This window comes from Centroberyx affinis, unplaced genomic scaffold (genome assembly GCF_046629955.1).
Source record: "Centroberyx affinis isolate AG114_WGS23_722 - 3 ecotype Tasmania unplaced genomic scaffold, CSIRO-AGI_Caff_v1 ptg000966l_1, whole genome shotgun sequence".
NCBI classification, from domain to species: domain Eukaryota; kingdom Metazoa; phylum Chordata; class Actinopteri; order Beryciformes; family Berycidae; genus Centroberyx; species Centroberyx affinis.
Window position 1 is genome coordinate 233009 of NW_027279537.1, and position 26992 is coordinate 260000.

Below are 26992 nucleotides of genomic sequence, written 5' to 3' on the forward strand. Positions count from 1 at the left end.
TATGGGTTTTGAATAAAAATAATAGATAAAAACACAGTCCTGCATCTTATATGGAATCTGATCAAAATGTCTCAGTCAGGCTTCCCTTACACCAGTGATTCTCAACCTTTTTCATATCAAGGACCCCTAATTGAGTCCACATTAGGGCCACGGACCCCCATTTGATGAGATTTTGTCTGTCAGACCCAAATCTGAGAATATTTGTATTGCTAGGTATGATTTTGTCCAGAATTCCATGACTATCTGTATTGTAGGTAGAGAGATAACAGTGAAACTATTATCAAAACAGTCATTCTACATTCTCTAATTGTGTTAACTTCTTGTAAATTAAATAATGGTGAAGTTTAACAATTCATCAATTTGCTGGGGACCACCTGGAACCCCCTCAAGGACCCCTGGTGGTCCCTGGACCTCACGTTGAGAACCACTGCCTTACACAACCAGTGTAGTATTGATCAACTCTACAATAAATATGTAATCAATTCAATCTCATCATATAGAGTCATCATATAGGTAGATTATACTGACTGGGTGATAACTGATTTTAATAAAAAGCCAACCTTGGCTCCATATATCTAACTCTAACACTGATTCCTAGGGACACTGTTACACTTTTCTATATCAAAAAGTATAACACAAGACTACATGGGAATGCTACCTCACAAATGCTACATAGTAGATACTAGGAAACACCGTTCACCTCAGCTGTCAGATGGTATATACTAGAAAATACTGTTCACCTCAGTCGCAGATGGTAAATACTAGAAAATACTGTTCACTTCAGCTTTCAGCTGGTAAATACTCCTTGGAACTCGCAGGTTGGGAGTAGACTCAGATTTCTGGTAGTATTTACCATGTGAAAGTTGAGCTGAACGGTATTTTCAAGCAGTAAAGTCATCGTATTTACCATCTTTCTTATGGGACCTGAATGCAGCGCGAGAGGGGGAGGTGTAGTATTACTATGGCAACTGTGCTGACGTGTAATGAAAACCCTCCCACAGTTTATCGTCGGCCCTCCTCTCTCTGGATGAAAATAGATGCTATCCAGTGAGAAGCCATTGTATTTCGATAGACGTTTACGAGGTCGACACTGCCCAACACTATAATCACGCAGAGAACGGTTCTGTAGCATAGGCGGTGTCATCACGCGCGTGCCATTATTGCAATTGAACAGCAAAACAACGTGAATTTTGTTCGTGGAAATAAAGGAAAATAGATCTATTTAAGTGCAACGACGACTGCATTTTTCTGTACGGACACTGAGCTTGGCGGAGGGATCCAATCGACTATTCTAGACATCGGAAGAGGAAAAACCCGCCGACATTCCGCATTGAATATCTTCCTTATTCAATAAATACTAGGCTTTTCTCTTAGGTCCCCGCCCTTATTTAGATGGCAAGCTTCCCAGATTCTGTAAACGAAAATGAAATAGGTAAGTTGAGTCGCTTCTTTTTCTGTTTCGGTCAGGGATTGGAAGCAGCATGGTGTTGTAGACCGTTTACAGATAGCCTTGTCTCGATGTAGTTTCGCTCACTCGTGCAGAGAGAATATCACACCAAACTGGTTTAAAAAATCTGCTAATTTAATGCTGCCTTGCCTTAAATTGTGTCTGCATGTCTACGGAGAATATGACTGAACATCTTTTACGAATCGTTAGGATCCACTCTTCAATTCGGCATGCATCTGATACACAAAGCAGCAGTTATTTCCAATAAAATGTAATTCTTTATTATCAATTCGCCTGTTAGTCTTTCACCAAAATACACCGTGGTGGGCAGTAGTGAGCATTTTTAACCAATTGTAATAACTGAGATTTTGTTGAAATAAAGTGCTGCATGGCGGCTCATTTATATGCCGAAGTTACCAAAATACCCTATTGCATTATAAAAAAAAATGTCTGAAGTTATGTTCTGCGAGGTATTTACATTTGTCTATAAGCAAGAAGCATTAATTCACTGACTTGTGACAGGCGTCACGTAGCTACGGTATGTCTGAAGCGTCACATCTTGAAAGGTTGCATGCATCGTTTTATTTTGAGTTTATAGGATTAATAAACCCATTCTGTGTCTTAACCTACTATTCCGATCGGGCTTTGTATGATTACTTAATTTGCTATGATTTCGTCATTTTTTACGTTCCTTGTTTTTCATATTTCGAGGGTGAAAATCGATTTCCTTCTCGCCTGGTTTCCGATGTAGCTAAAGCCCCAAGTTCGAATCTCCCCTCCCCCACACGCAGCGGTTCATCCTGTATGTTACACTGCGTTGCATAGGAGGGAGGGAACGCTGGCCCAGATAGGTGCAGTCAGGCCACACTATTCAGCGACGTGGTGGGATTTAATCTGGCCTTGCTTATCGGCAAACGATACATACCTCATAAAATATGTCTGAAAGCATTTCTGTATCGCTGGCATCGACACATTAATTTCGGCATTCATCCAATTACACCAAAGACTATATTTCAATTTGAAAAATAAACTTTTAGAAATGCTTCACGCTGCTAGCTACTGCCCACCATGGAGTACAGTATAGGCTGTTATAAAAGTTGAAATTTTATTGAAACAAGTGCTTTGTGATGTATTCAATGCATGCCGAATTGAAGAGTGGATCTTAAAGATTGGTAAAAGGTGTTGAGGAATGCTGTGGGACGTGATATCAGATAGAAGGACCGCTGCAGGATGAGTCACTGAGGAAACGTTACATGCCTTGGCTTCCATGGCTGCTGAGAGAAACAGGAAAACGATTCATGTTATTGCATTATGTCAACGCCACCCATAATAACCGGTTTGTGTGGGCAAATTAAGTTACATCAAATCCAAAATTACCTATACGGTAGTTGGTAATTACATGATGACAACAGATTAGTAACCTCATCACACTCTGTAGGATCTCTCTCTGGGATCTAGCCTATCTGACTTTTTATTTAATCAAAATTGAGTAATCGTCAAATTCATGGACTTTGATTGTTACCTTATGTAACTTGCGTGGTGTTATGTTTTTTTAAAGAATCTCTTGTGGTTAAATATTTAAAAAGATAGTCAGCAGATTATAGCTAATGCTTTTAACTGTTTCTGTAACTATTTCTGTAGCTCTTCAAGTTACATAATACTTTAAATTTAACTGAACAACAGCATTATTCTCTAACATAATATGTAGCAATAATCAACTTAAATGATCAATCAAATGGAAGTTTGTAATTAAATGGAAGTTTATACAAAAACAGTTTTCAGGTATGTCTTAAAAGGATACAGAGTTTTTTAATAACATATATAAACCTATATGCATGTCCATGATGATTTTTATCGTAAACATTACAGGACATTTAACCTATTTATCTTATCTTATCAACTATGCTAACCAAACCCCTGTTATTATCTTATCAGCTGTGCTAACTGCACAGTCGGCCAATCAGATAACTGCATTGCCGACAAGCCCACTTGTTTGTGTGTGTGTGTGTGTGTGTGTGTGTGTGGAGGTGGTAATTCTGGGATCGTTGAGATTCCTGTTGGCCAGGTTGGGTTGAGTAAAGGAAGCCTAATGTGATAATAAATAATGCCGTTCAGTGCTGTCTATGAAGTCGCAGTGTTCTTGTGTTTCCAGGTAAGGCTAAGTTCATTGGTGAACTCCTGGTGCCTGTCGCTCCCTTCGACCAGAAGTCCGGGCGTGAGGCCTGGACTGTAGCCTTCGCACCCGATGGTTCCTACTTCGCTTGGTCTCAAGGGCATCGCATCGTCAGGCTCATTCCCTGGTCAAAATGCCTGAAAGATTTGTAAGTAGTCCCCTAAGCCTGAAATGCATCCAGTTAGACCGATGTCTCGCTTAACCGATACAGGGCGTTCTGTAAAAATCTGATATGAGCCGGTGAGTGTCATCCACCGCCGATATGATAGAGGAGTGGATAGGAGTTTCCTCAATAGCTTCAACCGTGTTGGTCTGTAAAACCAGCTGTGAAACCTGACTCACTCTGCCTTAAGGTGCTAACACACCTTAAAAAAATTCATTAGTCTGGCTTTCAGTGGAGAGTTTTAGTGTCCCATAGTTGTCTAAACTGCTGTTTCAGAGGGTTTTCCATCCCGATAAGAATACAATTCTTGGGGAAACATTGAATAGTTGTCATTTTTGGCATACCAGTAGAATTTGAAACTCCTTCCCGGCACCTATTGCACACTGAGCCGTCCCGTTGGGCAATTCCTCTTTGACTTGGCCCACTCAAGGTTTTCTTCTATTTTTTCCTAATAAGGTTTGTCCTTGCATGCACCGAGGCTCAAAGCTAGGCTATTTCTGCCAAACGTGCCCGACCCGCAGACACACAGAATAAACACATAGAAAGCAACACATGGAATAAACCAATTTTCACAGCGATGGTCTCATGTTTCTGCGTGGGAATCTAAGGCACTCTTCTTAAAAACTCCTCAGCTTTGAAATCTTTCTTTGGAGCTGGAGTATAATTTGGTGAAACGGTTGTAGCAGGGAGAGGGACACTGGATGAGTGCTGTACTGTTGCTGGGAAACCACTGGGCTGCAATTAGACTTTTACAATAACTCTTAGAGAAATGAGTGCTTTAACTGTAAGCTGAGTTGGTAGGTGGTGTTCTTTGCTTCATTACTTTTAGGGTATTTAGGATTGAATTGTTGATTCAATGTCAAGGCATTATTATCTACAGTGGAAATCATTGGATCGTTGGAAAAATGCTAACCAGTGAATTCCGGGGAGATTACCAGGTGCTTGAATGTGACGTTATTAGCCCTGTGCTACTTATTGGCCTGTCGTCCAAGGCTAGCAGTGAGCATCATCATTTTACCTACGCCTTTCTAAAAGGTGCTTTTGAAGGTGTAAATCTTAAGCAATCATTTGCCCGGCTGTGGAAAACTTTGGCAGGAGAAATCAAAACATAGCAGCTTGAGGATCTTATCGCTTTATGCTCTTGCTGTAAAAATGAAATTGCTATGAAACGTTCCCTGTGTGTTATCTGCATTGTTCCCGGTGTGAGGCTGTAAAGCTGTTAAACGGGAAGATAAAAGACAGAGGATTGCATCAAGTTGCACAAAAAAAAATCATAATCATAAAATCAGTGCATTATAGTATTTATTCACTTAGTAAATGAGTCTTACGGATTCACATGCATAGTGTTGGCGTATCTATCTCCCTGGCGAATTTTCTAGAAGTTTATTATTTCCTCTCATTGTCCCTCCCCGCCCCAAGGCAGGGAGCATAAGCAACACAAAGAGCTGCTCCTCGATGCCAAGGACACGTGGCTCGTATTATCTGCTGCCTTTCTGCTGAACAGGCTCTTTTTCCACTCAATAGGGCCTTGTGACTCTCAGAGCCACAGTTTGAAATTGTCTGTGGAACAAGTGGTCGTTGTTACTGACCTGTGGGCTGGGACTGGTGAGCTGCTTTTTCCCCTGAAATGGCAGAGTATAGCGAAGTTCCTCATTGAGTAATACCTCTGATAAAACCCACTGACAATACTGGCCCTCAGCTCTTCCTTTTTAACCATTTAGGACTGGTTTATCGGTTTACAAATCTAAAAAAACAAACAAATCAAGAACTATTGCGGTCAGCCTGCTTCGACTTGTCTGCCAAGTTAAAGAATGCTACGTGTGGTGATGCATTTATGCAACCAGCCGAGGCGGTTTGTTTTTAAGGTGTGTCATCCATGCTAATGTGTCTTAGTGGCCTGTACAGTAGTTGACCCTGTGCTGTTGTAGATTGCTCACTGTTGAACATGTTTTCCGCACAGAATGAGTCACTCACTTCATCTTCTCTCCCCTTTTTAACTAGTTGCTCTCTTGCACTTCTGTTTTACTTTCACCTCTTTGTCTCTTGTTGACCTCCTCTTCTGTGTTTCTCTTCATCCATCCTCCATTTGCTGTAGCTCTGTGGGCCACGGTGGGGAGGGCACCAACGCATCGAGCCCACGCCGCTTGTCCCGCCAGAACAGCGACAGAGGTCAGGTGGTCCCGGTGGCCGGCGAGCTCCGCGAGCACACCATCGACTGCGGTGACATCGTCTGGGGCCTGGCCTTCGGCTCGTCGGTGCCGGAAAAGCAGAGCCGCTGTGTTAACATCGAGTGGCACCGATTCAAGTTTGGCCAGGACCAACTGCTGCTGGCGACGGGCCTCAACAACGGCCGCATCAAGATCTGGGATGTGTACACAGGTGAGGACAAATTCTAGTGCTTTCAAAACCGGAAAGTGTCTCAGTGTGTACAAGCTGTTTGAAATGGCTTGACACATTTTACAGTGGCTTCACAGATTTGAACAGATTCCCTCCTTGGGCTCATCTGATTGGTGGAAGCATGATGCCAAAGTTGAATTGGGTTGTTTAGATGTAGCCTATATGCTGTTAGTTTGCCTTCTCGTGTCAAGATTCACCTCACTTCTACATATCAACATTTATCATAGCATTAGTTTGTTGGTAGCTCTAACCTAATGGTACCCTGTACCCAGAACAGATCCCTCTTTATAAGTTGGGCTTTTTAACATAACATTGTAACACAACTGGCATGCAGCACAGCTGCCCAGTTGCAAGAATTTTAATTGTGCTATTAGTAGCAGTCATTAACAAGGGATGATTGATCCTATTATGGTTATGTAAGAACTCCCAATTAAAAAGTAATTAAAAATATTTACTCTGATAGTGAATGTGCAGAGTTTTTTTTTCTTTGCTTTTTCCCCCCAGAAGTTAAATAGCGTGATTGTTGTGATTAGGCCCTTCTTCTCATTTTCCATTCCTTCTTCCATCCCTGGCTGATTTTCTGTAAACACACAAACAAAGGTGAAGTCTCCAGCTGTAGCCCTACTGGTTGTTTTTTTTCTCCACCCGGTTCATTTATTTGACAGACCTGATAGATGTTGTTTGCGCTCCTTCCCACTGCAATTCATTGCCAATGTTGCAAGTTTGAAAAAAGGCACACTGAAGGTCAAAACATCAGATCAAAAATATCCCACTCAAAAACAAGTAGGTTTTCCAAATCTTTTATGTTCTCATTATGCTAATTACATTTTTTTTTACATCTGTAGTGGCTGCTTGCGGATTCCAACGTACCAACATGTTATCATTATTTTTTACATATAGGCCTATATAACCTGAATGTACCTGTGTCTATGGGGGTGACTGCTCTGCGTCTATGATAACTCTTATACATAATTGCCTCTCTCTGCATTTATAAAAAAAAAATTGCAAAATGAAAACATAAAAGGTTTGGAAAACCTACTTCTTTTTGAGTGCGAACCATCTTTTTTCTACCAAAGATATTCTACCAATTTTTATGCACCAAACAAAGCAAGGGTGAGAGCAGTGATTCCTTCTACAGATTTGAATCTATGCTAACTTACAGTTAACACTTATTTTGTCTAAATGCATTGGACCAAGTGAAAGATGGAAGTTGTCGTTTATACACTAAAAAAATAAAACTATTATATTAATATAGCCCTGTTTTAAACAAAGTGTTGTCAAGTAAATAAATTAATTAATTGATAAAACATTAAACATTAATTATTAATTAATAAAACAGCTATAAAAGATTGTACTGCTAAGGTGGGTTTTCGTATAAATGAAATATCACTATAGGCTTGAAGTTGCACCCAACACTGTAGTGTCTGCTAAGGGCATCACCAAAATGAAACCAAAAGGACAACTGATACTGTAGGTGTGTGAGGGGCCACTGAGCAAACTATATTGGACTCCTAGCAAACCAAATTAACCACACTTCAAAATATTCAGCATGATAACAAGTTAGCATTGTAACGCAAGTTTAGAAAAATGTTAGCCATAGCCATGAGAGGAAATGTTAAGTCTAAGTGGGAGCATATCCATAGAAAACAAAATAGGACCTAGGATGGAACCTTGAGGCACTCCACAGCAAAACTTTGCTGTGGAGTGTATAGAACTGCGCAAGCAGCAGAGAGAGAACTACTAAGGAGAGATATGATATATACCAATTAAGTGTGGTTTACAGGTGTACTAACATTAATCTGAACTCGAAAAGAACATTCACCACCAGCAGCTGCTGCTAAGAGGATCATTTATAATTTTAGATATAGCAGTTTCTGTGCTATGTATTGTTTGGAAAGCAGTTTGTTTTTATGCTCATGTAATTGGTTATTTTTTTATATCCAACTTTCCCTTCAACTTGAGACAGATATAGGAGTTTAGACATGATTGGGTAATTGGTGAGGATAAAGGAATCTAGGCTAGGCTAGCTGGACAAGTGCACATTTGAAATGGAACAGACTGAGAGAACACTACAGCAAACAATTACCACGATCTCTGTATTTAATTATTTTTGTAGCTCTTGTAAAATTCACCACTTCCACTTGATGGTAAACACATTTCATTTATCTTATTTGAATTCACATTATGCATTCTTTAAAATTTTTACTTTGTTGTATGATCTCATTGTGGGTGTCCGAATGTGCAATACTGTTTTTGTCGACCTGAATTTCTTAACCTGTAATTCGTTTAGCAATGGTGGATTTGTTATAATTAATCTTTTGGCACACTGGCAGTTGACATCATTGGTACACTGCCAGTGAATTCTAGTGAGGCTGTGGTTAGAGTTTGCCTTTGGAAAAAAGCCAATGCTTAACATGGGGTATCAGTAGTCAGAAAATAGCAGGCATTACATTCAGATTACCTTGCTGGATTGCATGTATTGTAGATTGATAGAACTACATGGCATTCTGTAGGGCGTTGCACTCGGATTACTGTCAATCAGTGCTAATGCTCTTGCGAAATACTTCTTTTTTTTTTTTTTTTTAAGGGTTCAAATAAGAGTCAATCCTTCTTTCATTCCAGGCTATACTTTTGTATTTTTGTTTCACTTGATTCATTCTTTTTCTTTTCTTCGCATTTTTCCCTCATGCTTCTCTATCATGCTTGTCAAGCCACGCTTCCTGCAGGGTTATCTCTGACATCGTTCTCAGACTTGACAAACAGAACAAGGGAGGGGCTGACCTAGAGTAGCTTTTCCACTGCTTTACTGTGTCCCATGAGTTATTAATTAATCCTGTTTGTTTTGATTGGCTGTTGCAGGAAAGCTGTTGCTGAATCTGATGGACCATACCGATATAGTGCGAGACCTGACCTTCGCTCCTGATGGCAGCCTCATGCTGGTCTCGGCATCAAGAGATAAGACCCTCCGTGTATGGGACCTAAAAGATGACGGTATGGATAGGTGTCCTTGGTGGATAGCCTTCATTTAAACTGAAATATTCCCTGGAACCACAAGGATCCTGCCACTGGTTAAACTGGTTTCAAGTGAAAACTATTCTCATGCTGGCTTTCATTTTCATAGGTGTTTACATATGTAGAAATGGGCCAGCCAAATGCTGGTTTCATTATATTCTTAGACTATCAGATGTGCAGAACACACACAATTGTACATGGACATGAGGAATGGATGGGCGAGCCGACTTTTTCCCGAAGTCCCTGATCATGTCGTGCATGAACTCTGGGCAAATCCACCTTGCACGGCCCTTTGCTTCAGTGGCGCATAAAACCACACAATCCCCAACAAACATGCAAAGATCATGTGAGCCTTTCATGTTTAAAAGAGGCCCTTGAAAGAAAACACACGCTGCTGTGACCTAAATTCCCTCTGTGAAATGTTTCCATTGGCAAACACTGGTACTCTCTCTAATTGCAGTGAGGCATGTGCGGTTGTTTTCAACCGCACATGCCTCACTGTTTGCCATCACCTGAATCTGTCACCTGAATCAATAAGGAAATAAAATGTAAAAAATATGGACCACAAAAAGGTTAGGCCTATTATGAATTACCTACTTGTCCTGACTGAGAGCACCTGTGGAAAATGTATTTAATCAGAGCAAGAATCTGTCAGCATCTAGGGTTTGTGATAGTTGTGCAAAAACTTGTGAATAATAGCCGTGGTCTGCTGCTTCATTAGGAATATGTCTGTGTTTTTCTGTCTTGTAGGTAACATGGTGAAGGTTTTGCGGGGGCATCAAAACTGGGTGTACTGCAGCTCCTTCTCCCCCGACTCCTCCATCCTGTGCTCAGTGGGCGCCGGTAAAGCGGTACATATACAAGTTCTATTTCACCCTCCTTTACTTTCCGGGTTTGCTAGCTACTCTGTGTGCTATTGCTTGTGCCCAGTTATGCTCAATGAACCTACAAATGAAACACTCCCCACCCACCTACCCTCCCATTTCCACCTCAATAGAAACTTGCTCAGTGTCATGACAAGCTGTACTACCTGCTTCTAGATTTTGCTTGGTTTTGTTTGCAGTGGAAAAAAAGGTTTTTGGTATTATGAAGTTTGCATGCAGAGTAGAGAACTGTTTTCACACTGGTTTTGTAGAAACCTTGTCGTACCACTCCAATATTATCCAAGTACTTTCTAGTGTATTTATGTTTTGAAGTGGGGGAGACTGAATTGCAAATCATTTTGTGATCACAGCAGGGACGTCTTGACATGAGAATTAATTGAAATGACTCCCAAACAACACCTTTATTTCAATTTCAAAAAACAAAGCTGACTTTTGGTAAGCCTTGCATATTATCAAAGGTCAGAGAAGAAAAATATTTTCTTCTATTTTGATTGAGCACTTTCTTAAGTGACTTTCCAGTCTGTGCAGCCCTTAAGGCAGGCATGTTCCTGAATATTGAGTCCATAGACTGACCACCCTAAGGCAACCATTGAAAAAAATGAACATGGTGGTAATGGTAGACATCTCTCAACTGATGGTCCTAGGTTTGTTAGGCTGTATGTGTCCCTACAGTGTGTGTCTTGCTCTCCCTGTCACAGGTGGTGGCAGAGCTCAATGTGTGATTGGTTTTGAACGGAGCGCCGCGCTGACATTTTGAGCAGCCGGTGCAAACCGGGGACGCACAGTGCCCAATGCCCTGGCCAGGGGCAGCCTGGCCCCTGACCCGCAAGGTCAATCCGTACGTAGGTGCTGCTCCGTGTCTGTCTACCTCTGCTGTTGCAGTTCCTCTTTTTATTTATTTCCGTTTTTAAAACTCTCATTAAAGTGGTGGTAAAATCCTCCTTCTGTCCCTCCCCTCCCCTCCCCTACCCTCTCTCCCTCCCGAACCCCCCACCCCACCCCCCCACCCTTATCTGTACTTAATTAGCACTGCCCTAGCGTTAGTACACACCTAGCTTTTATTTTGTTTCTTGGTTAGGTTTTCTGTGACTGTCAGTTTAAATGTCTCTCCCAATATCGCATACAATATAACATTGTAATACTATCAATTGAAAGTTATAGCGCACCCATCAGCCAGCCACAACAGTTTTAAAATCAAGCTGCCCCCTCTCGCTGGGCCCGCATGTATGCTGCACGTTCAGTTTTAGTCAACAACACACCAATGCTCAGTTATGTTGCACCAACCCCTTTTGTAATGGAATTAGTGTGCAGAGCTCAGATCATTGTTGACGTAATAACATATGAAAGGGTTCTTTGTGCCTTTGCAGACTGCCTGTATCTCTATAAATGTCTGCCTTTGCCCCAAACACTCTTCCAAGTATAGGAAGAACAACGCTACTATTGAAAAATATGATGCAAGATGGTAAATTCCCTGTTGTCCACAAATTGGCCAAATAGATTGTAACTTTTACATCTGCAGGTGTTTTGTGGCTTTTTCTGCTTTTATGATTAGCATTCGAGTGTTTTGCCATTGGCAACAACAGCTGAACAGAAGTAAAATGGGCTGTTTTTTTCGTCCGCATTTCTCCATAAACATTCTTTCGGTCAAAACTGAACAGCAACAAAAACACAACTGTGCTAGCTGCTAGAATTGCCACAGGGAAAATGGCTGCTACTATTGTCTTAATGAAATGAGGAAACGGCTAGGAGGTTGGTGTCAGCCAATAAGTCCTTACAGTTGGTAGCAGCTGGTAGTCCAGTCATGTCAACAACATGGGAAATGTGCAGATGGTTTAGAGTGCAGGCAGTTGCCTCAAGCACAGGAACACTTCAAGCACTTCACACTGCAGCGAGAGGGAGGAAACTGTATCAACTGAAGAAACTCTACGTTAAGTTCAGTTTAACTGAATTAGTCTGCTCACATGCAATGTTTGCAGTACTGCTTTTTAAATGTAAGTTTATCTGTTTAAGTTTATCAATTGCTAATGACATAAAAGCGGTTAGCTGCAAGAGTTATCAAGGACAGTGTTAAAAATTTAATTGCAAATCCTCATTAGATTTTTTTTGCACATTTCTTGCATTGCCCTAGAGCAAAGACAACATTACTGAACAGTTAAAACCATGGCTGACTATTAAAAGCAAAAGGCATCTACAGATTATCACATTTTTGCAAGTGTGTGTGTGAGTGTGTGAGTGTGTGTGTGTGTGTGTGTGTGTGCTTTGCCAAAGGTATCAACCCTTTGGCCATGAAATGTTCTTTTCTCTTGCAGTATCTGTCTCTCTTCGTAGGCTTCTGCCGGAGGTGCGAGCCTATTGTAAACACAGTGAACTAAAACTCTGAAAGGGGAAACCAGTGGAGTAACATTATGTTACCTTAAGTTACTACTTGTTTTATTTTCTCTTTTATGTGTAGACTTTTTTTGTTAAATTTATTGATTTCAAAAGCTATATAGCATATTTAACAATGTATTTAAACATGTATAAATATTAATTGTAATGTTTAAGACTGTATTTAGATAAAAATGTATGAATGTTAATCATAATGTTGTAGTCAGTGAAATACATCTCAATATCAATTTAGGTGAAGTGATGCATTTTGACAGATAGCCTTGCTGCTTGTATAGCATGTGCTGATTTATGTTTGTTTGGCCTGGTTTAAGGTTACAAAGCCTTACAGTGACACTGAGCATAACTGTTTAATTCATGTTTAATTGCTGTTGCTTAATCTAATTTCTAATTGATGTTTTATATGCATTTAATAGTCATAAGTGTGAGATAATGCATCTAGTCAAAATCATTCCATGGGCTATAACAAGCCTCTCTTCCCTTCGCAGGTGTTCCTATGGAACATGGATAAGTATACGTTGATCGGGAGGTTGGAGGGGCACCACAACGACGTGGTGTCTTGTGAGTTTTCGCCAGATGGGGCGCTGTTGGCCACCGCCTCCTACGATACCCGGGTCATCGTATGGGACCCCCACAAGGCCACCATCCTGCTGGAGCTGGGGTGAGACCTGTGCACATGCAGTTTGTTTTGTTTTGCTTTGACTAGCAGTGTTTTTTTCTTAATAGTTGTTTAGAGGCTTGACAGTTGCATCACAGATCTCCTATCAAACCACGTCTGGCTCCGTCATGGAGGTCCGTTGGAGAGTTGGCTGTTGGTTAATAATGTCAAAATATTTAACAACCGGACTAGACAAAGTAAGCCCTGAAATAGCTTGTTGTGGTGTGGCTGTAGATCCAAGTTCTAAGTAAAAGCGACTAGTCTGATAAAGTAGATTAGTTTCCAAATGTAGGTTACTGTGACAAGGTAAACTGTCTTGTCTTTAGCCCTAGTCTCTACTCCAAAACACTCTGAGTTGTAGCTTGAGAAGAGTCAGCTCAGTTAACCTGGGAAAAAATGTTGTTTTTTGGCTTTGTTAGCTAGCAAACTAGCTAGCAGGCTAACTTAGCAAAGCAACCAATGTTAATGTTAACATGCCACTATGAATGGCTAGCTTCTGTTAGACATGTTAGCTAGTGTGCTAATCAGATGTGTTAACAAGACAGTGATGGTTAGCTGACCAGATACTGTGGTTAGCTAGTTAACATGCGAACATTATGTAAACAAAGGTTAACTGCTCAGGTTAACTGAGCAAGAGTCAGCTCAGTTAACCTGAACAAACTGTTAGCTAGCTAACTAGCCAGCTGGCTAAAGACACTGATGTATATGTTAATATGCGACTACTAGCTACTATTAACACTAGCTTCTGCTAAACACATTAGCTAGTGTGCTAATCAGATGTGTTAACAACAAAACAGTGGTCAGTGGTCAAAATCAGTCAGATGTATCAGTGATGAAATGATCAGTTCCCAGTCAAAACGGTACCGAAATGAACCATATCTACTGAATTCTGCTGAGACAGTTGTGTCGTACATAGTCAGCTGTTCACAGCCACTGTTACCTAGAGCTGAGGCAGCCTTCAGGATGGCTGCCAGAGGGGTGTTACATAGCCCAAGTGCTCTATGGAACTAAAGAAGCATCTGCACACTGAAACCTGCTCCCAAGATGTATACATACAAGACGATTGAAAGCCCGAACGAGGCTTGGGCGATATCCAAGATGTAATATTGCGGTGCTGAGGAAAATATCAATATCACGACATTCAATATTATCAAATATCGGCCCAAACCTAGCCCGAACCATTAAATATACGCACTTACCTCCCTTCATCTGACTAGCCACAAGACTCAAAAACAGAAAAATATACAATGAATGAAAATTCACAGTAACCATGATATGTGTAAGAACATGACTGTATAATGAGTATATTAAGGTATCAACTGTGAATGTTTGTTTTTACCTGAGAAATGTAATTCACACGCTGTTTCTGACATCTCGCCCCCCCGCCTTTCTCCAGCCATCTCTTCCCTCCGCCATCACCAATTTTTGCCGGAGGGGCGAACGACCGCTGGGTTCGGTCTGTGAGCTTCTGCCACGACGGCCGCCACATCGCCAGCATCACCGACGACAGGTGAGGAACTGAATAACCGCAGTGTTACAGTAATAACCAGTGATTTGTGTTTTTTGCTATTTTTTTTTTTTTTTACATTTTCCATCACTTTAATGTTCATTCCGACTGTTTTTACACCGATGTACAACGATTAAAGATATTTTTAAATCAGTTTTGCCAAACCTCTCAGGCTCATTCACTCCCATTCAATTCCAAATGGCATAGAAAACAACTCCGGAGACTTTTAATTTGGTTTAGTAATCTATCGCTGTGAAACTTTTACATTTAAAAAAAAAAAAGAAGTTCAGGTCAGGGCGGAACAGGCCGCGTCTTAAAATGACATGGGAATTAGGACTAACTCATATTATTTAGATGGAAGTAAATATTTGAAACGAATGCTAAGATGACAGAAAAATAGCAAATATCATAACATTTCAACATCTGAACATAACATGATAAGAGTATTGGAAAATTATCTACAGTAAGGAAATGCAGGAAAAAGCAAAAACTCCAGGTATTGATATTGTTATCAGCCTTCCAAAACTCCTATGGGTGTAACCCTATTTATTGTTTTGCTGTGTGTCTCAGGGCTGATTTTTCTCCCCTAAAGCCTCTTCAGATGCCCATTAGCCCACACAGTCATCAGGTTATATGTAAACAGCCGTCTGCAGCAGAAAGGCATTAGTGTTTGCTGCAGTTTGTTTTCAGTCTCGCAGAGAGTCATGAGTCTTAATGGGTCTGAGAGCAGAGAGCTGTGTTTTTGGTTTGTCGGGGATTGATCACATGACCGTCACAAGGCAGCCATTAATCAGCCCTGGCCGCCGGCTGGCCAAGTGCAAAGTGTGTTGAGAGCAGAAGAGAGGCAGAGGGTAAGCGGGCTCCATAAAATGCAGGATGGAAAACAAGCTTTCCACTGCAGCCCCTCCTCTAAGTCTCTGAAAATGTTGTGAAATAGATTTGGCTGAATAGGAGAAATACAAAGTTGGTCCACATTTTTGGATGATGTTTTTACGCTAAGATGAGACGAAACTTAAAACTGGGCTGTTGCAGCAGCAAATGGTAACAGGATACAGCAAAGAAAATAGAATGTAAAGACAAATGGAGCAAATGATGAAAAACAAAAATGAATTTATAGCTTATATACATGATGGCCATGATGGTCTACAGAAGCCTATACATATGTACAGAAAGTGTTTAGACATGCCTTGTAAAAAAAACTATTTTTAATAATAAATCAAATGCTTTTTGATAAAATAATTCAACATTCACTTGATAAGTGTACCTGGAAACAGGAATAATATTTAGTAATATGTTTATGTAAAAATGTATACCTACTTTTGAAACGGGCTATATATTCACTTTTCAGATGTAGAGAACATGTAGATTTGCATATGTATGATCAAAAGATGTATGATCAAAACTGCTTAGAAACGGAAGCAAAATGTTCTGCGGAACAGGATGAATCATAGTTTTGTTATGTTCACATTGTGGTCATGTGTTTGTACTGTAGCTGTGTCAGTGTATGTTTTTTTTATAGCTGATTAATGCAAAGCACATGTGAGAAGTGCTAACCAGCAGATCCTTTCCTCTCTTTTCCTTGCCGTTTTCCCTCACCGCTCAGACTAGTGCGTTTCTGGAGTATCGAGGAAAGAGCTCCTCAGGCCATCGCCTCCCTGCCCAACGGCCTCTGCTGTGCCTTCTCTACTGAAGGAAGTGTCCTTGCTGCTGGGTAAGACACTAACACACACACTGACACACACACATTTCTGAGCAGATGCATTATATTACATACCATAGGACATACCTTAGTGACTCATCGTTATGGTAAAGCAACCAAGGAAACCTGCTTTACAAGTTTTATTTATAGTGTATCCTCACCCTGATGCTTCTATAAGCACACTGTATTCACAACGCTCAATTTTCACATTGGGAAAGGATTTCGCAGAAAAATCCAAACAAAACACAAATATGGAAGTGCAAAGTTAACTATTTTGAAATGTTGCAAATTGGAAAATGATAATGCAATCCCACAATAGCATTTTTATTTTCCACTTTTGGATGCAGTGAAAATTCAAATGCAAAATCAAATTCGTATTTGAATTTTCATGTACCAATATGCAATATTTGCTGACAATACTAAAATGTTAATGAAAGTCTATTTGACATTTCATTTTCGAAGGCATGCCCCACTTTATGGTTAACAATATTCAAATGTTAATTCAAATTTGAAAATTCAAATGCAACAACATTTTTTTTTCATATGCGTGCAATATTTAAGTCATAATTAAAATTAAAAAGCATTAACCCCATTGCATTTTCATGCTCCTGCTATGTGCAACGACTGTTGCAGCACCAACCGCAACTAGCACTGTTACAAAACATCAGAAAATGACATTCAATTTAATATAATGTCATTAACTATACAATTGTACTGTAAAGTTTTCAAATTTTTGGCACATTATATCATGCTCTGATTACAATAATTATCATGTACTCACATTGTGCTTATAATGCGCTAATGCTTGTTAGTAGCTTATAATTATACTCTATCTTCATGTTTGATTTGTCATCATTTGTAGTCTTTAACTTTTGTATTTTTTATTTATTTATGTATTTCTAAATTGTTTTAATTGCAGGACTCGGGATGGCAGTGTGCACTTCTGGGAGTGTCCCCGTAGCATCTCCAGTCTGCAGCACTTGTGCCGGATGGCACTACGGCGGGTCATGGCCACCCAGCAGGTGGAGGCGCTGGCCATCCCCACCCCGCTACGCGACTACCTGGCCTACAAAGTCATCTAAACCCCCCCCCCCCCCCACCATCACCACCACCACCCAAACCCACTGCACCCGCCGCAGCATGCTGGAAAACCAATGAATCTTTTAGTGTCCTGAAAAAGCGTGGACTTTTTCCAGAGAACTCCCAGAGAGGGGGAAACAAACCAGGACAAGAGGAAAACCCAGAACTTGATTTTGTTTCGATTGAAGCCGTAGAGCCCCGTCTCAGCCCCCTCCACCCACCCACCCCCACCCCAACACCACGTCGTCCTCTATCGTTTTGTATATATTTATTTTTGTACGTGCTTTAATAAACGAGCGGGCCGGGGTCCGGTGCAGTGTCCATAGCTACAGGGCCAAGTTATTTCGGGGGCCCGCGTCACCACCACCATATCAGTGTCGCACATTTCCAGCTTCCACCTCAGTGCTGATGCAGCGGTTTCCTCTGCCAGGCCACACGCTGGCTCCGGCTGCAGAGAATCCAGCTCTCCAGACGGATCAGTGAACACATTAACGTCGCTATCTCTCTTCTTCTGACTTGAAATGGCTCTTGCACTTATTTGAGAAACTTTGCGATGATGCCGGCTCTTGCGTCGGGTGTTTTTATTTTCTAGCGGGAGAGAGGGTGAGCTAAAGGGAAGGAAGGTTGTTGATGTTTGGGTTCGACCGATGTGGGGTTTCAAAGGCCAATACTGATGTTTTTGGATTGAAACTGCTGATATTTTGTGCCAATATTACAATATCTTTAAATGAATAAGTATTCAGAGATCCCCCAGAATAATGAAAGTATTTTATGTGGATTATAGCTCTGATATTTATTATAAAGCCAATATTGGCCTGATATATCAGCAACCTGATGTGTCGGTAACCCAATACTATACACTTTTTTGCACAAAATCAGTGCCATTTTTCGGCAAATCGAGCTAACCTGAATTGATGTAAGTGAGTTAAAGTCCCAAACCTGATTCCAAATGCAGGTGTAGCCACAGTACGGCAGAACATTGGATTACAGACATTTTCCCCCCAAAAAAATCTGATTGGGGATTTAAATGGTGAGAGAATTCAGTGTGTTGTATGTATGTATGTATGTATGTATCCTCAGGGACAGGGGGCAGTGTTGCCCCCCCCCCCCCCACCCCTCCCATGTGCCTGTGTGAAGAACCTGTAAACCCTCGCTGCCTAGCTCCCACTGCGCTCTATCCTGCCCCCTACAGGGCAAGGAGAGGCCGGCGTCGTGTTTCATTATCTCACACTATAGCAAAGCACCTCTGCCGCTAGCTTACTGCTGTCTATATTTTAATGTGTACAAAAAACTATGTACAGACAATTCCATGTGTTTTGTAAATATATATAAATATATATAAGTCTACCAAGTATATAAACATATCAAAGTTTAGAGCGTTTTTTCACTGCTTTTTGTTATCCATATCCAGTACTTGTGTTAAACATGTATTTTTGTTTGTGTTTTTGTTTTTTTCTTTCTCTAAATGTGAAACTGTATATGAATAACTAAAGATGTCTTATTGCTAAGAGACTAGAATGACAGAATGATTTCATTTCTTTTTACAGGTTAGACCTAGACTGTGCAGGTATGAATGGCAGTGTGCCCCGTGACTTGCATACATGCTGTATAAAGAAATTACTTTGTAAGCAATGCCAGCAACCCCTCAAAGAAAGCCGCTTTCTCCTATCTTTTCCTCACAAGAGTTGTTTTTCTCCGCATTTCAATCACTTTGGTGAATTCACATTCTGGCGTTACAGATCCTCATGTTAGCCTTTGAACTGGATTCTAGATTCAAATATGCACAGTTGTCTAAAATACCTCTTAAGATGCAGCATTGTCGGAATGGCCATTTGACGAATAGTATATTTCTTGATTGTCATTTCCAGTGTGTATACATGCCTTGTAAGGTTCTTTAGGGCTAATGATGTTCGGTGCAGATGAGTGCCTGTGATTGGATGAAAGGAGGTGTTGTCAAGAAGGGGAAATGAACGTATGATATTCTGTTAAGTTTGTTTGTTTGTTATGTTTATGTAGAGAGGAGGATGCAGAGCGGCTGTCAGTTTTTCTTGGCAATAAGTTCTCTGTTAACAGTGCTGATGCCAAAGGTTCCCCTGAACTTAGTAAAGCCTCTGGGCTGGTAGTCTGTCAATGGTTGGGTTTGATGTGTCCTCATTACCTTTTTGCTGAGAGATGACGTCTGTATGATGAAGGGGCTGCAGTGTTTTGTTCTTCTACATACGAAACACTGATAAGAGTTGCGTTGAAACGGTGTTTGTAATCCCACAACCATTGCAATTGGAAAAACAGTCCTGCCTCATGTAGAAGCAGTGAATATATCAAAAATATCTATGATTGTATAAAGTTATTTCATTTTTCTGTTAATGTATTTTTGCATTTGTAGTTTCAATAAAGGCTTTGAATGCAGTCATTTCTCTGTCTGTATGAAAGTCAATGATCCCTCAGACGACAGACGACCTCGGTTTTGGCAGTGTGAATTTGTTGTTTTGTCTGTCCAGTTTGAGTCTATTTCAGTGGTGCACTTCTGTTTGGGACAGAGGCCAAACCCCCCCAGTGGTCAGAGGCCAGCAGCCCCCCCCCCCCCCAAAAGCCTCAGCTTTCTCAGCTGTGGTAACTCTCTTTGCAGGGATCCATGACCTAAACAGGCCTCTGGTAGACTGATAGAGAGGGGATGGCCTTCAGCTCCACCAAAGTTATTGGGCAGAAAAACATTTGAATGTGGTAACACAGCTGTGAATAATGTCCAAGGTTTGAACTGAGACACTGATAGCAAAGTATTCTCTAACTGTGCCTGCATTGTTCGCTAAATGTCACTTGTATTTTAGTTTCAGTAACAAGATTATATTCTCTGGTATTTGTGCCACACATGCCATAGACCGCATAGCGAATAAAAAGTTAATTATTCATTTTCCAAGAAAGGCTTCTATTCTAATGGCACAGCACATGCTTCAGCTATGCAGGCCGTAGAAATAAATAAGGCAGTAAATACTTTACTGCCACTACTGGGACTTTTGACAGTGACCTAATGTTCTCTTTCATCATCTAGTGAATACTTTACTGCCATTTCAGTCTGTGTAATGTCACTGGTTACCCTTCGTAACTCCAGTTCTCTGAAACATCAAGTGGAGAGATCCACCTGTGGGGTATGACAGATGGTCATGAATTCCATAGAGGCATCCAATTCCACCAAGTCTGGCTTTGACAGTCAGTAGAGCGTCCTATGCCCATGCAGGCCCCGCTCCTCCTGAGGGCATTTAGGACACTGCAGCGCTACTCCTCTTCAGTGAACACATTTACTTCTCACGCAAGCACAAGACACATCACATGTAATGAAAAACACATTTCCAACACGTTAGGGCCCAGGAACAATGTCAAGTACTAAGGCACATAGCAAAAAAAAGAAGGGGGGGGGTTTATAGCCTCAAATGGCCGTTGAGAGAGAACCTCCAGCACCAATATTAAGAGAGAAGAACATATGATAGTGGGTGTTTTTGTGCGAGGTGAAGACATCTACGGCTGCATGACTGAATCTCTGCAGCAACATATCCACAATTCGGGGATGGAGACGCCATTCCCCATATAGTGGGGCATATGATGGGGAGAAACCATCTGGGAGCTATCCATATGGTTAGGAGCTCCGGATAGTTGATACGAGCAGAGCGCAGCGGGGTTGGCCACTGTTGATCCTCCCTGGGTGGCCCCACACCCAGAGAGGGATGCATCTGTCATTCAAATGTTTCTCATGAGAGGGGTTCCCTGAGCATAAAAGTCTGTGTTTTCCCAGTGGCACAGAGCTGTAGTGCACTCGTGCCTAGGGATGTAACGGTATGAAATTTCACAGTACGGTATGGTATCTACCAAAATACCATGGTATACGGTATTTCACAACATAAATTTATACCTTGGGCAACGTTTTACAGGGACAGGCTTGCGGTTCAGAACCGTGGTTGCTTGATACCGCGGTATACCTTAAAACGGTACCCTTTTTACATCCCTACTTGTGCCTATCTGTGACATGGCAATGGAGCTGGAGATGGAGATGGAGAGCCTGAAGCCCTCATCCTCCTCCTTCTTATGGTTGCACTGCTGCTGCATGAGGGTCATTTCTCACTATCCGGCAAACCAGAGAGATTGTGCCAGTGGCCCACTCCCCGACTACAGACAACGCCATGGATCGACTGCAGGCCTGGACTCATCCTGGTAGACCAGAGGAGAAAGGAGACATTGAGGGCCCTAATAGTGAGGGCTGAAGCCCTGAAGGAAGTCCGGTCGACAACCACTTTAAGCCTCCATCGCCTGAGCTTCTTAGGCAACATGAGGCAGTGGTTGCTATTCTCGGGAGTGTCGATGGCCTCCTGAACGTGCTTTAAAACCATGCACATGACACAAAAAGGGTGAGAGTCCTTGGCAGCAATGAAGGCACTGCAAGCAGCCGGCCAGGCACGCGACGAAGGCCCTCTAAGAAGTCAGGGCTGCAGGCTTCGAGAGAGTCATGCAGCTGTGGGCCTAGCTAGTGGAAAGCTAGGGTAACCGGAGTGCAGAAGCTCAACAACAAGACCAGCCAAGGGACCGATACCAAAGAAGGAAGCATGGGCGGCTGGCTAGTTGCGTGGGTGACTGGATTTGGAGACAATACAGTCCTGTTCTGCGTTAGGAGCTGCAGGGGAGTGGAAGGTAACTGAGGCGGGGAGCCTGGTAGCGAAGGGGGCTAGCAGGCATGGGCAGCAGGCTAGCGAACGAGTGAAGTTTAGCAGCACTGACCTGATTTCCCAACCTTTCACACCCTGCATAAAGGATATGTCCTCCTCTGGACAGTTAAGTGAGAAGGTCCAAATGGGAATGTAGGTCGAAGCTGTGTAGCAGGGTACTCGTAAGGCTGCAAGAAGTAAATGTCAACTGAAGGGGAGTAGCGCTGCAGTGTGTATGCCCTCCAGGAGGGGGCAAAAGGCTCTCTGTCAAACCCAGATTTGGCACAATTGGATTCTTATATGGAGGTCCATGACTGGATTTCCCCATAGGTGGATCTCAAACACAAGATGATGAAAGAGAGTAATCTGTTTTTTGTATTTATTAAACCTTTATTTAACCAGATGAGTCCCATTGAAATTACAAGATCTCTTCTTCGAGGGAGCCCTGGCCAAGATAGCAGCAATACAGGGTTTCAAACAACATACAAGCAAACATTAAAAGCACATAAAACAAAACATACAGTAGCAACTCACAGAATCACATGCCTAAAAGACAGACAGGAGGAAACAGTTCTAGCTAAGGAAGCAATTACAAATTCCAATTGAACTTGCCTCCAAACCCTTCACTAAATTTTTGAATGCCCTAATCGGGATCAGCTCATCTAGCTGCAGATCTGTCTGCAAGTGGTTCCAGGCTGCAGGGGCGGAGAACATAAAGGCCCGTTTGCCAAATTCAGTGCGAACCTTAGGGACGGACAGTAAGAGGGTGTCATTTGAGCGCAAACAATAATTACTAGTTTTGAGTGAGATATACCCACAAATGCTGTCCCATAGCCATGGGTGTAGTAAGCAGGGGTGGGGGGACAGGGGACATGTCCCCTCAAATATTGAAGAGGACAGTGTTGTCCCCCACAAAAACAAGTCCATAGAAAATCTTCATCGTCCGCCTCCACAACATGTAATGAAATGATAGAGCAAGATCTGGGAGGAGTGTGTCATGTGTTGGCTTAATGCAGGACAGAGACAGCAAAAGAAAGGATGTCCTTAATCTATGTGTCACAGCTCCATACAGCACAGCTCCATAGAAAATTGGTTGCAAAAGATTTTCCATCTTTTTTCATCTGTCACTGTCGCAACCAGTGACAGTGAACGAGATTTCCTGTTTTGGAAACCCTAGTTATAAAAAAAACCCAGACACATCATGTTGTAACTCATCTCTCACCCGGAAAAATACTTTATCGCTGCTGGAGATCCTCCTGTTTGCTGGGTGGAAATCTACCAGCAGCCAAAGCACACATGCCTCTCAGCGGCTCAGTGGAAAATGAGCTGTGATCAGGTTTATTATTGACCTGGGCTGTTAATACAACACAGTTACACCGCTGGAGATGTGGACAGCAAACTGAAGCAGCATGGCTGAGGAAAAGCAGGACTATAGCAGATCTAAACAAGGAATTAAAACTGTTATCACACTGTCTGCAGAATGATTTACTCCATAAATGCATGATCTTTTCCTGCTCTTATTCTTTCTTTGTAATTATTCACAAATTCACACATTACTTTGCTGAGTTCACATTACCTGTTTGTTATCTTCATATTCTGATATCCAGTCTAATTTGTATATATTGCATATGTCTTCATAGTTGCATTCATCTTTCATTCATTTGTTCTTGTTCTTAGTGTGTTCTGCAGGTATTATTTTTGTACACCCTCATCATGCTGCAACACATATTTTTGTTATACTTTTCATTGATACATTTTTAACTTAATTTCTTCTTAACACGCGCTCATTGTGATCTGAAAATAAAAAAAGATCCTTCCAGTCTGTTGTTCTGGGTCTTGAGTGTACGGTTACAGCTACAGACACGTGGCATTTTTTTTAGTTTTTTAGTTTTTGTTTTTCTTGTCACCACTTCTCGACTGAAACGCTGTGCACAAGCTTTTCCCTCTTTTCCATGATCTTAAATTTTAATGATCGGTTGTGTTATGTTTAATACCCCCATTTGTTGTATCCTGTTATTGTTTTGCTTCTGCAGCGACCCAGTTTCCCTACATGGATCATTAAAGTTTCATCTTATCTCAGCATGTGGAGAAGGTTTAACTGTGATTGGGGTCTTCAGAACAGTGTGTGTGTGTGTGTGTGTGTGTGTGGGTGGGAGTGTGTGTGTTTCTCAGCTCGCTCAAAAACATGACCTCGAATAAGTCAGTGTTTATTCTCGCGTTGGGAACGCCTCCCCTGCCGTATGGAGAATCGAGACGAAAATAAGGGGAAGGAAGGCAGAAAAGGGAGGGAAAAAAAGCAAAGAAAAAAGGAAGAGAAAGAGGAGGAGGGACGGAACGAGTGTGGGAGGGACACGAAGACAGGAAGGCAGAATGATGAAAACAAAAAAGTTTGACCGATATGGAACGTTTTTAATGGCCGATACTGATAATTTGGATCGAAGCTGCTGATATTTTGTGCTGATTTTTAAATTTGACCATTTTCATGCCAATAAAATCCCCAAAATCCAAGTATTCAGTGTTTCCCCCAGAATTATTTTCAACATTAACGTTTGAACCTGTAATGTACTGCAGATCTCAAGAGTGGAAATCTTACCCTCAAACCAGCTTTGGTTTCAATAATTGAACTACGCACATAAATCAAAAAGTCACTGATAAGACCTTTTCAATACAAAGAGCTGGATTAAAACAGCAGAGGAAAACCACTTTCTTGTGGTTGATAGATAGATAGATAGATAGATAGATAGATAGATAGATAGATAGATAATCTTTCAAGAGGCAATTGCCAGTTTTGAAAGTGGGTTACCTAAATATGTTCAGCCAAAACAGTTGACATTTTCTAAGCGATAACAGTGTTTTTTCTCGTTATCTTTTCTTGTTTTCTTGTTTCCAGTTATCTGTTTATTCATGATATCTACCTCCCATTTGTATTTCACATGCATTTGCTCTAGATAAATCCAACAGCACACGTTTGATAGTGTTGTTCCAGTCGGCTCAGTCAGCCTCTGGGCTCCACCCTGCCTGGGAGACACAGGCAGGGTGGATTTCCTCATGTCCTCATGAAAAGGCTCAGTGTCAGAGGGGGAAAAAAACACCATGAAAAGTTCTATAAGTTGTAAAATGAGTTGACAAACTGAACTCAAAAGCATTCAAAAGCACATTTGAAACCGTGTTGTTTTGCAAAATACAGTCTATCAGGTGACCTAAGTGACTGAGGCAGGTTAAAAACAGACAGATACATACAGTACTCTAATCCCTTAAAATAACCTTACATTTCCATTCATTTCCATTAATTCACCCCTTAGTTCATGCAAAATCCCCTTAAAATGAATTAAGGGAGTTATTAATGGAGGTGATCCCATCAAAACCTCCTTAAACACCCCTTTAATCTTGACTCCTTACTTTCTAATTTAATGAAAAATTCAGGGAGAAGGGAACTTTTCCATTAGTTCCCACTTAATAACCCTGTAAACCTGCACAAAAGGCATGAAAAATCCCTTAATTACTAGTGTCTCTGTGAATCAACCCATGAATAAATCCCTTATAAAGCCATGATACTAACCTTACTTTTCTAAAGCTTAAAGCTCCATTACTTACACTTACTTATAGTGAATTACTAACAGTGCAATAATATATTCTGTATTTGTTTCTGATCTCATCTTTCATCTACTGTCTCTATTTGTTTTTTGGGTTGTTTATGTACTATTTTATACTGTTTCTCTTTTTTATATACTGTTTTTTATTGCTTTATATTGTGTTTTATTACTTTTATTATGTCTTTAACAAGTACACAAGCAACCACTAAGCTAAATTCCTTGTATGTGCAAATATACTTGGCCAATAAAAGGATTCTGATTCTCCATTACATGTTTGTGTAATGGAGAAATTAAGGACAGTTGGCAAATAAACTTTACTTGCAGAACACTGTCAAAGCAGCATTTCATTTGCAAGAACAAAAAAGAAGAAAAGGGAGAGAATACATATGGACAGATGCACAATCATTAAAAAAAAGTATGAAGTAAAAAGTAAATGAGTAGCACTACTGCACTTCAACTACAGCAACTATTGACAAATGCATGTACTGGTGAATATGTTTTGGCTCGTGATCAAGATGTTCCCATGCATTTCTACGTAAATGGCAAAATAAACTTGAACTTGAGACGCCGAGTCGGCAGGGGAAAGCTCCATCAGCCAATATATACTAGACCAGTGGTTCTCAACGTGGGGTCCAGGGACCACCGGGGGGTCCTTGAGGGAGTTCCAGGGGGCCCCCAGCAAACTGATGAATCGTTAAACTTCAGCATTATTTAATTTACAAGAAGTTAACACAATTAGAGAATGTAGAAGAATTACTATTTTGATCATAGTTTCACTGTTATCTCTCTACCTACAATACAGATAGTCATGGAATTCTGGACAAAATCATATCTAACAATAAACATGTTCTCAGACTCTGCAGCGTTGGTGCTGTGGGTTGTGAGAAACAGGAACGCAGCGCTGAAAAGGATCCTGTGTGCTCTCTGACACGTTCCACATTCCTGCGCCACGCTCCCACCCTCTCCTCTGCTCTGCTCTCCTTTCTCCCAGCATGCTTCACCTGGCTTCACCTCCTCCACCCAGCACAGGAATATCATGATGGAGAGGATCCATATATTCTAGCAGCTAGTTACAGATAATAAGGTACATAAAAGAAAGAGTGGAATTCTAACTGAATGAAGTCCCCTCCTCCAGATGGCCCCCCCCCCCCCCGTCCTGAAAGCCCATAACATAGCGATGACTCACTTCCTGCGTTGTTTTTGTTTGTTTTTTTAACCTTTTTTTTTTTTATTCTCAGTTGTATGCAAAACAGCCTCTGGCAGTGTAGCAACGACACGCCTTCATACTGTAGCTGCAAAAACAACA

At 41.3% G+C, this 26992-nt stretch overlaps 1 protein-coding gene across 3 annotated transcripts; it reads left to right on the forward strand.

Annotated features, from left to right (window-relative positions):
• Positions 1 to 1063: 1063 nt before the first annotated feature.
• wsb1 (WD repeat and SOCS box containing 1) lies at positions 1064 to 19821 on the forward strand. Of its 3 annotated transcripts, XM_071522202.1 has the most exons (9): positions 1064 to 1432; positions 3600 to 3768; positions 5879 to 6162; positions 9040 to 9171; positions 9943 to 10043; positions 12950 to 13122; positions 14516 to 14629; positions 16230 to 16337; positions 17245 to 19821. In XM_071522202.1, the coding sequence occupies exons 1-9, from the start codon at positions 1393 to 1395 to the stop codon at positions 17405 to 17407; spliced, it is 1284 nt and encodes a 427-aa protein (XP_071378303.1). In that variant the 5' UTR covers positions 1064 to 1392; the 3' UTR covers positions 17408 to 19821. The 3 variants fall into 3 exon arrangements, with proteins under 3 accessions (XP_071378303.1, XP_071378305.1, XP_071378306.1); XM_071522204.1 differs by lacking the exon at positions 14516 to 14629; XM_071522205.1 differs by lacking the exons at positions 3600 to 3768; positions 5879 to 6162.
• Positions 19822 to 26992: the final 7171 nt, after the last annotated feature.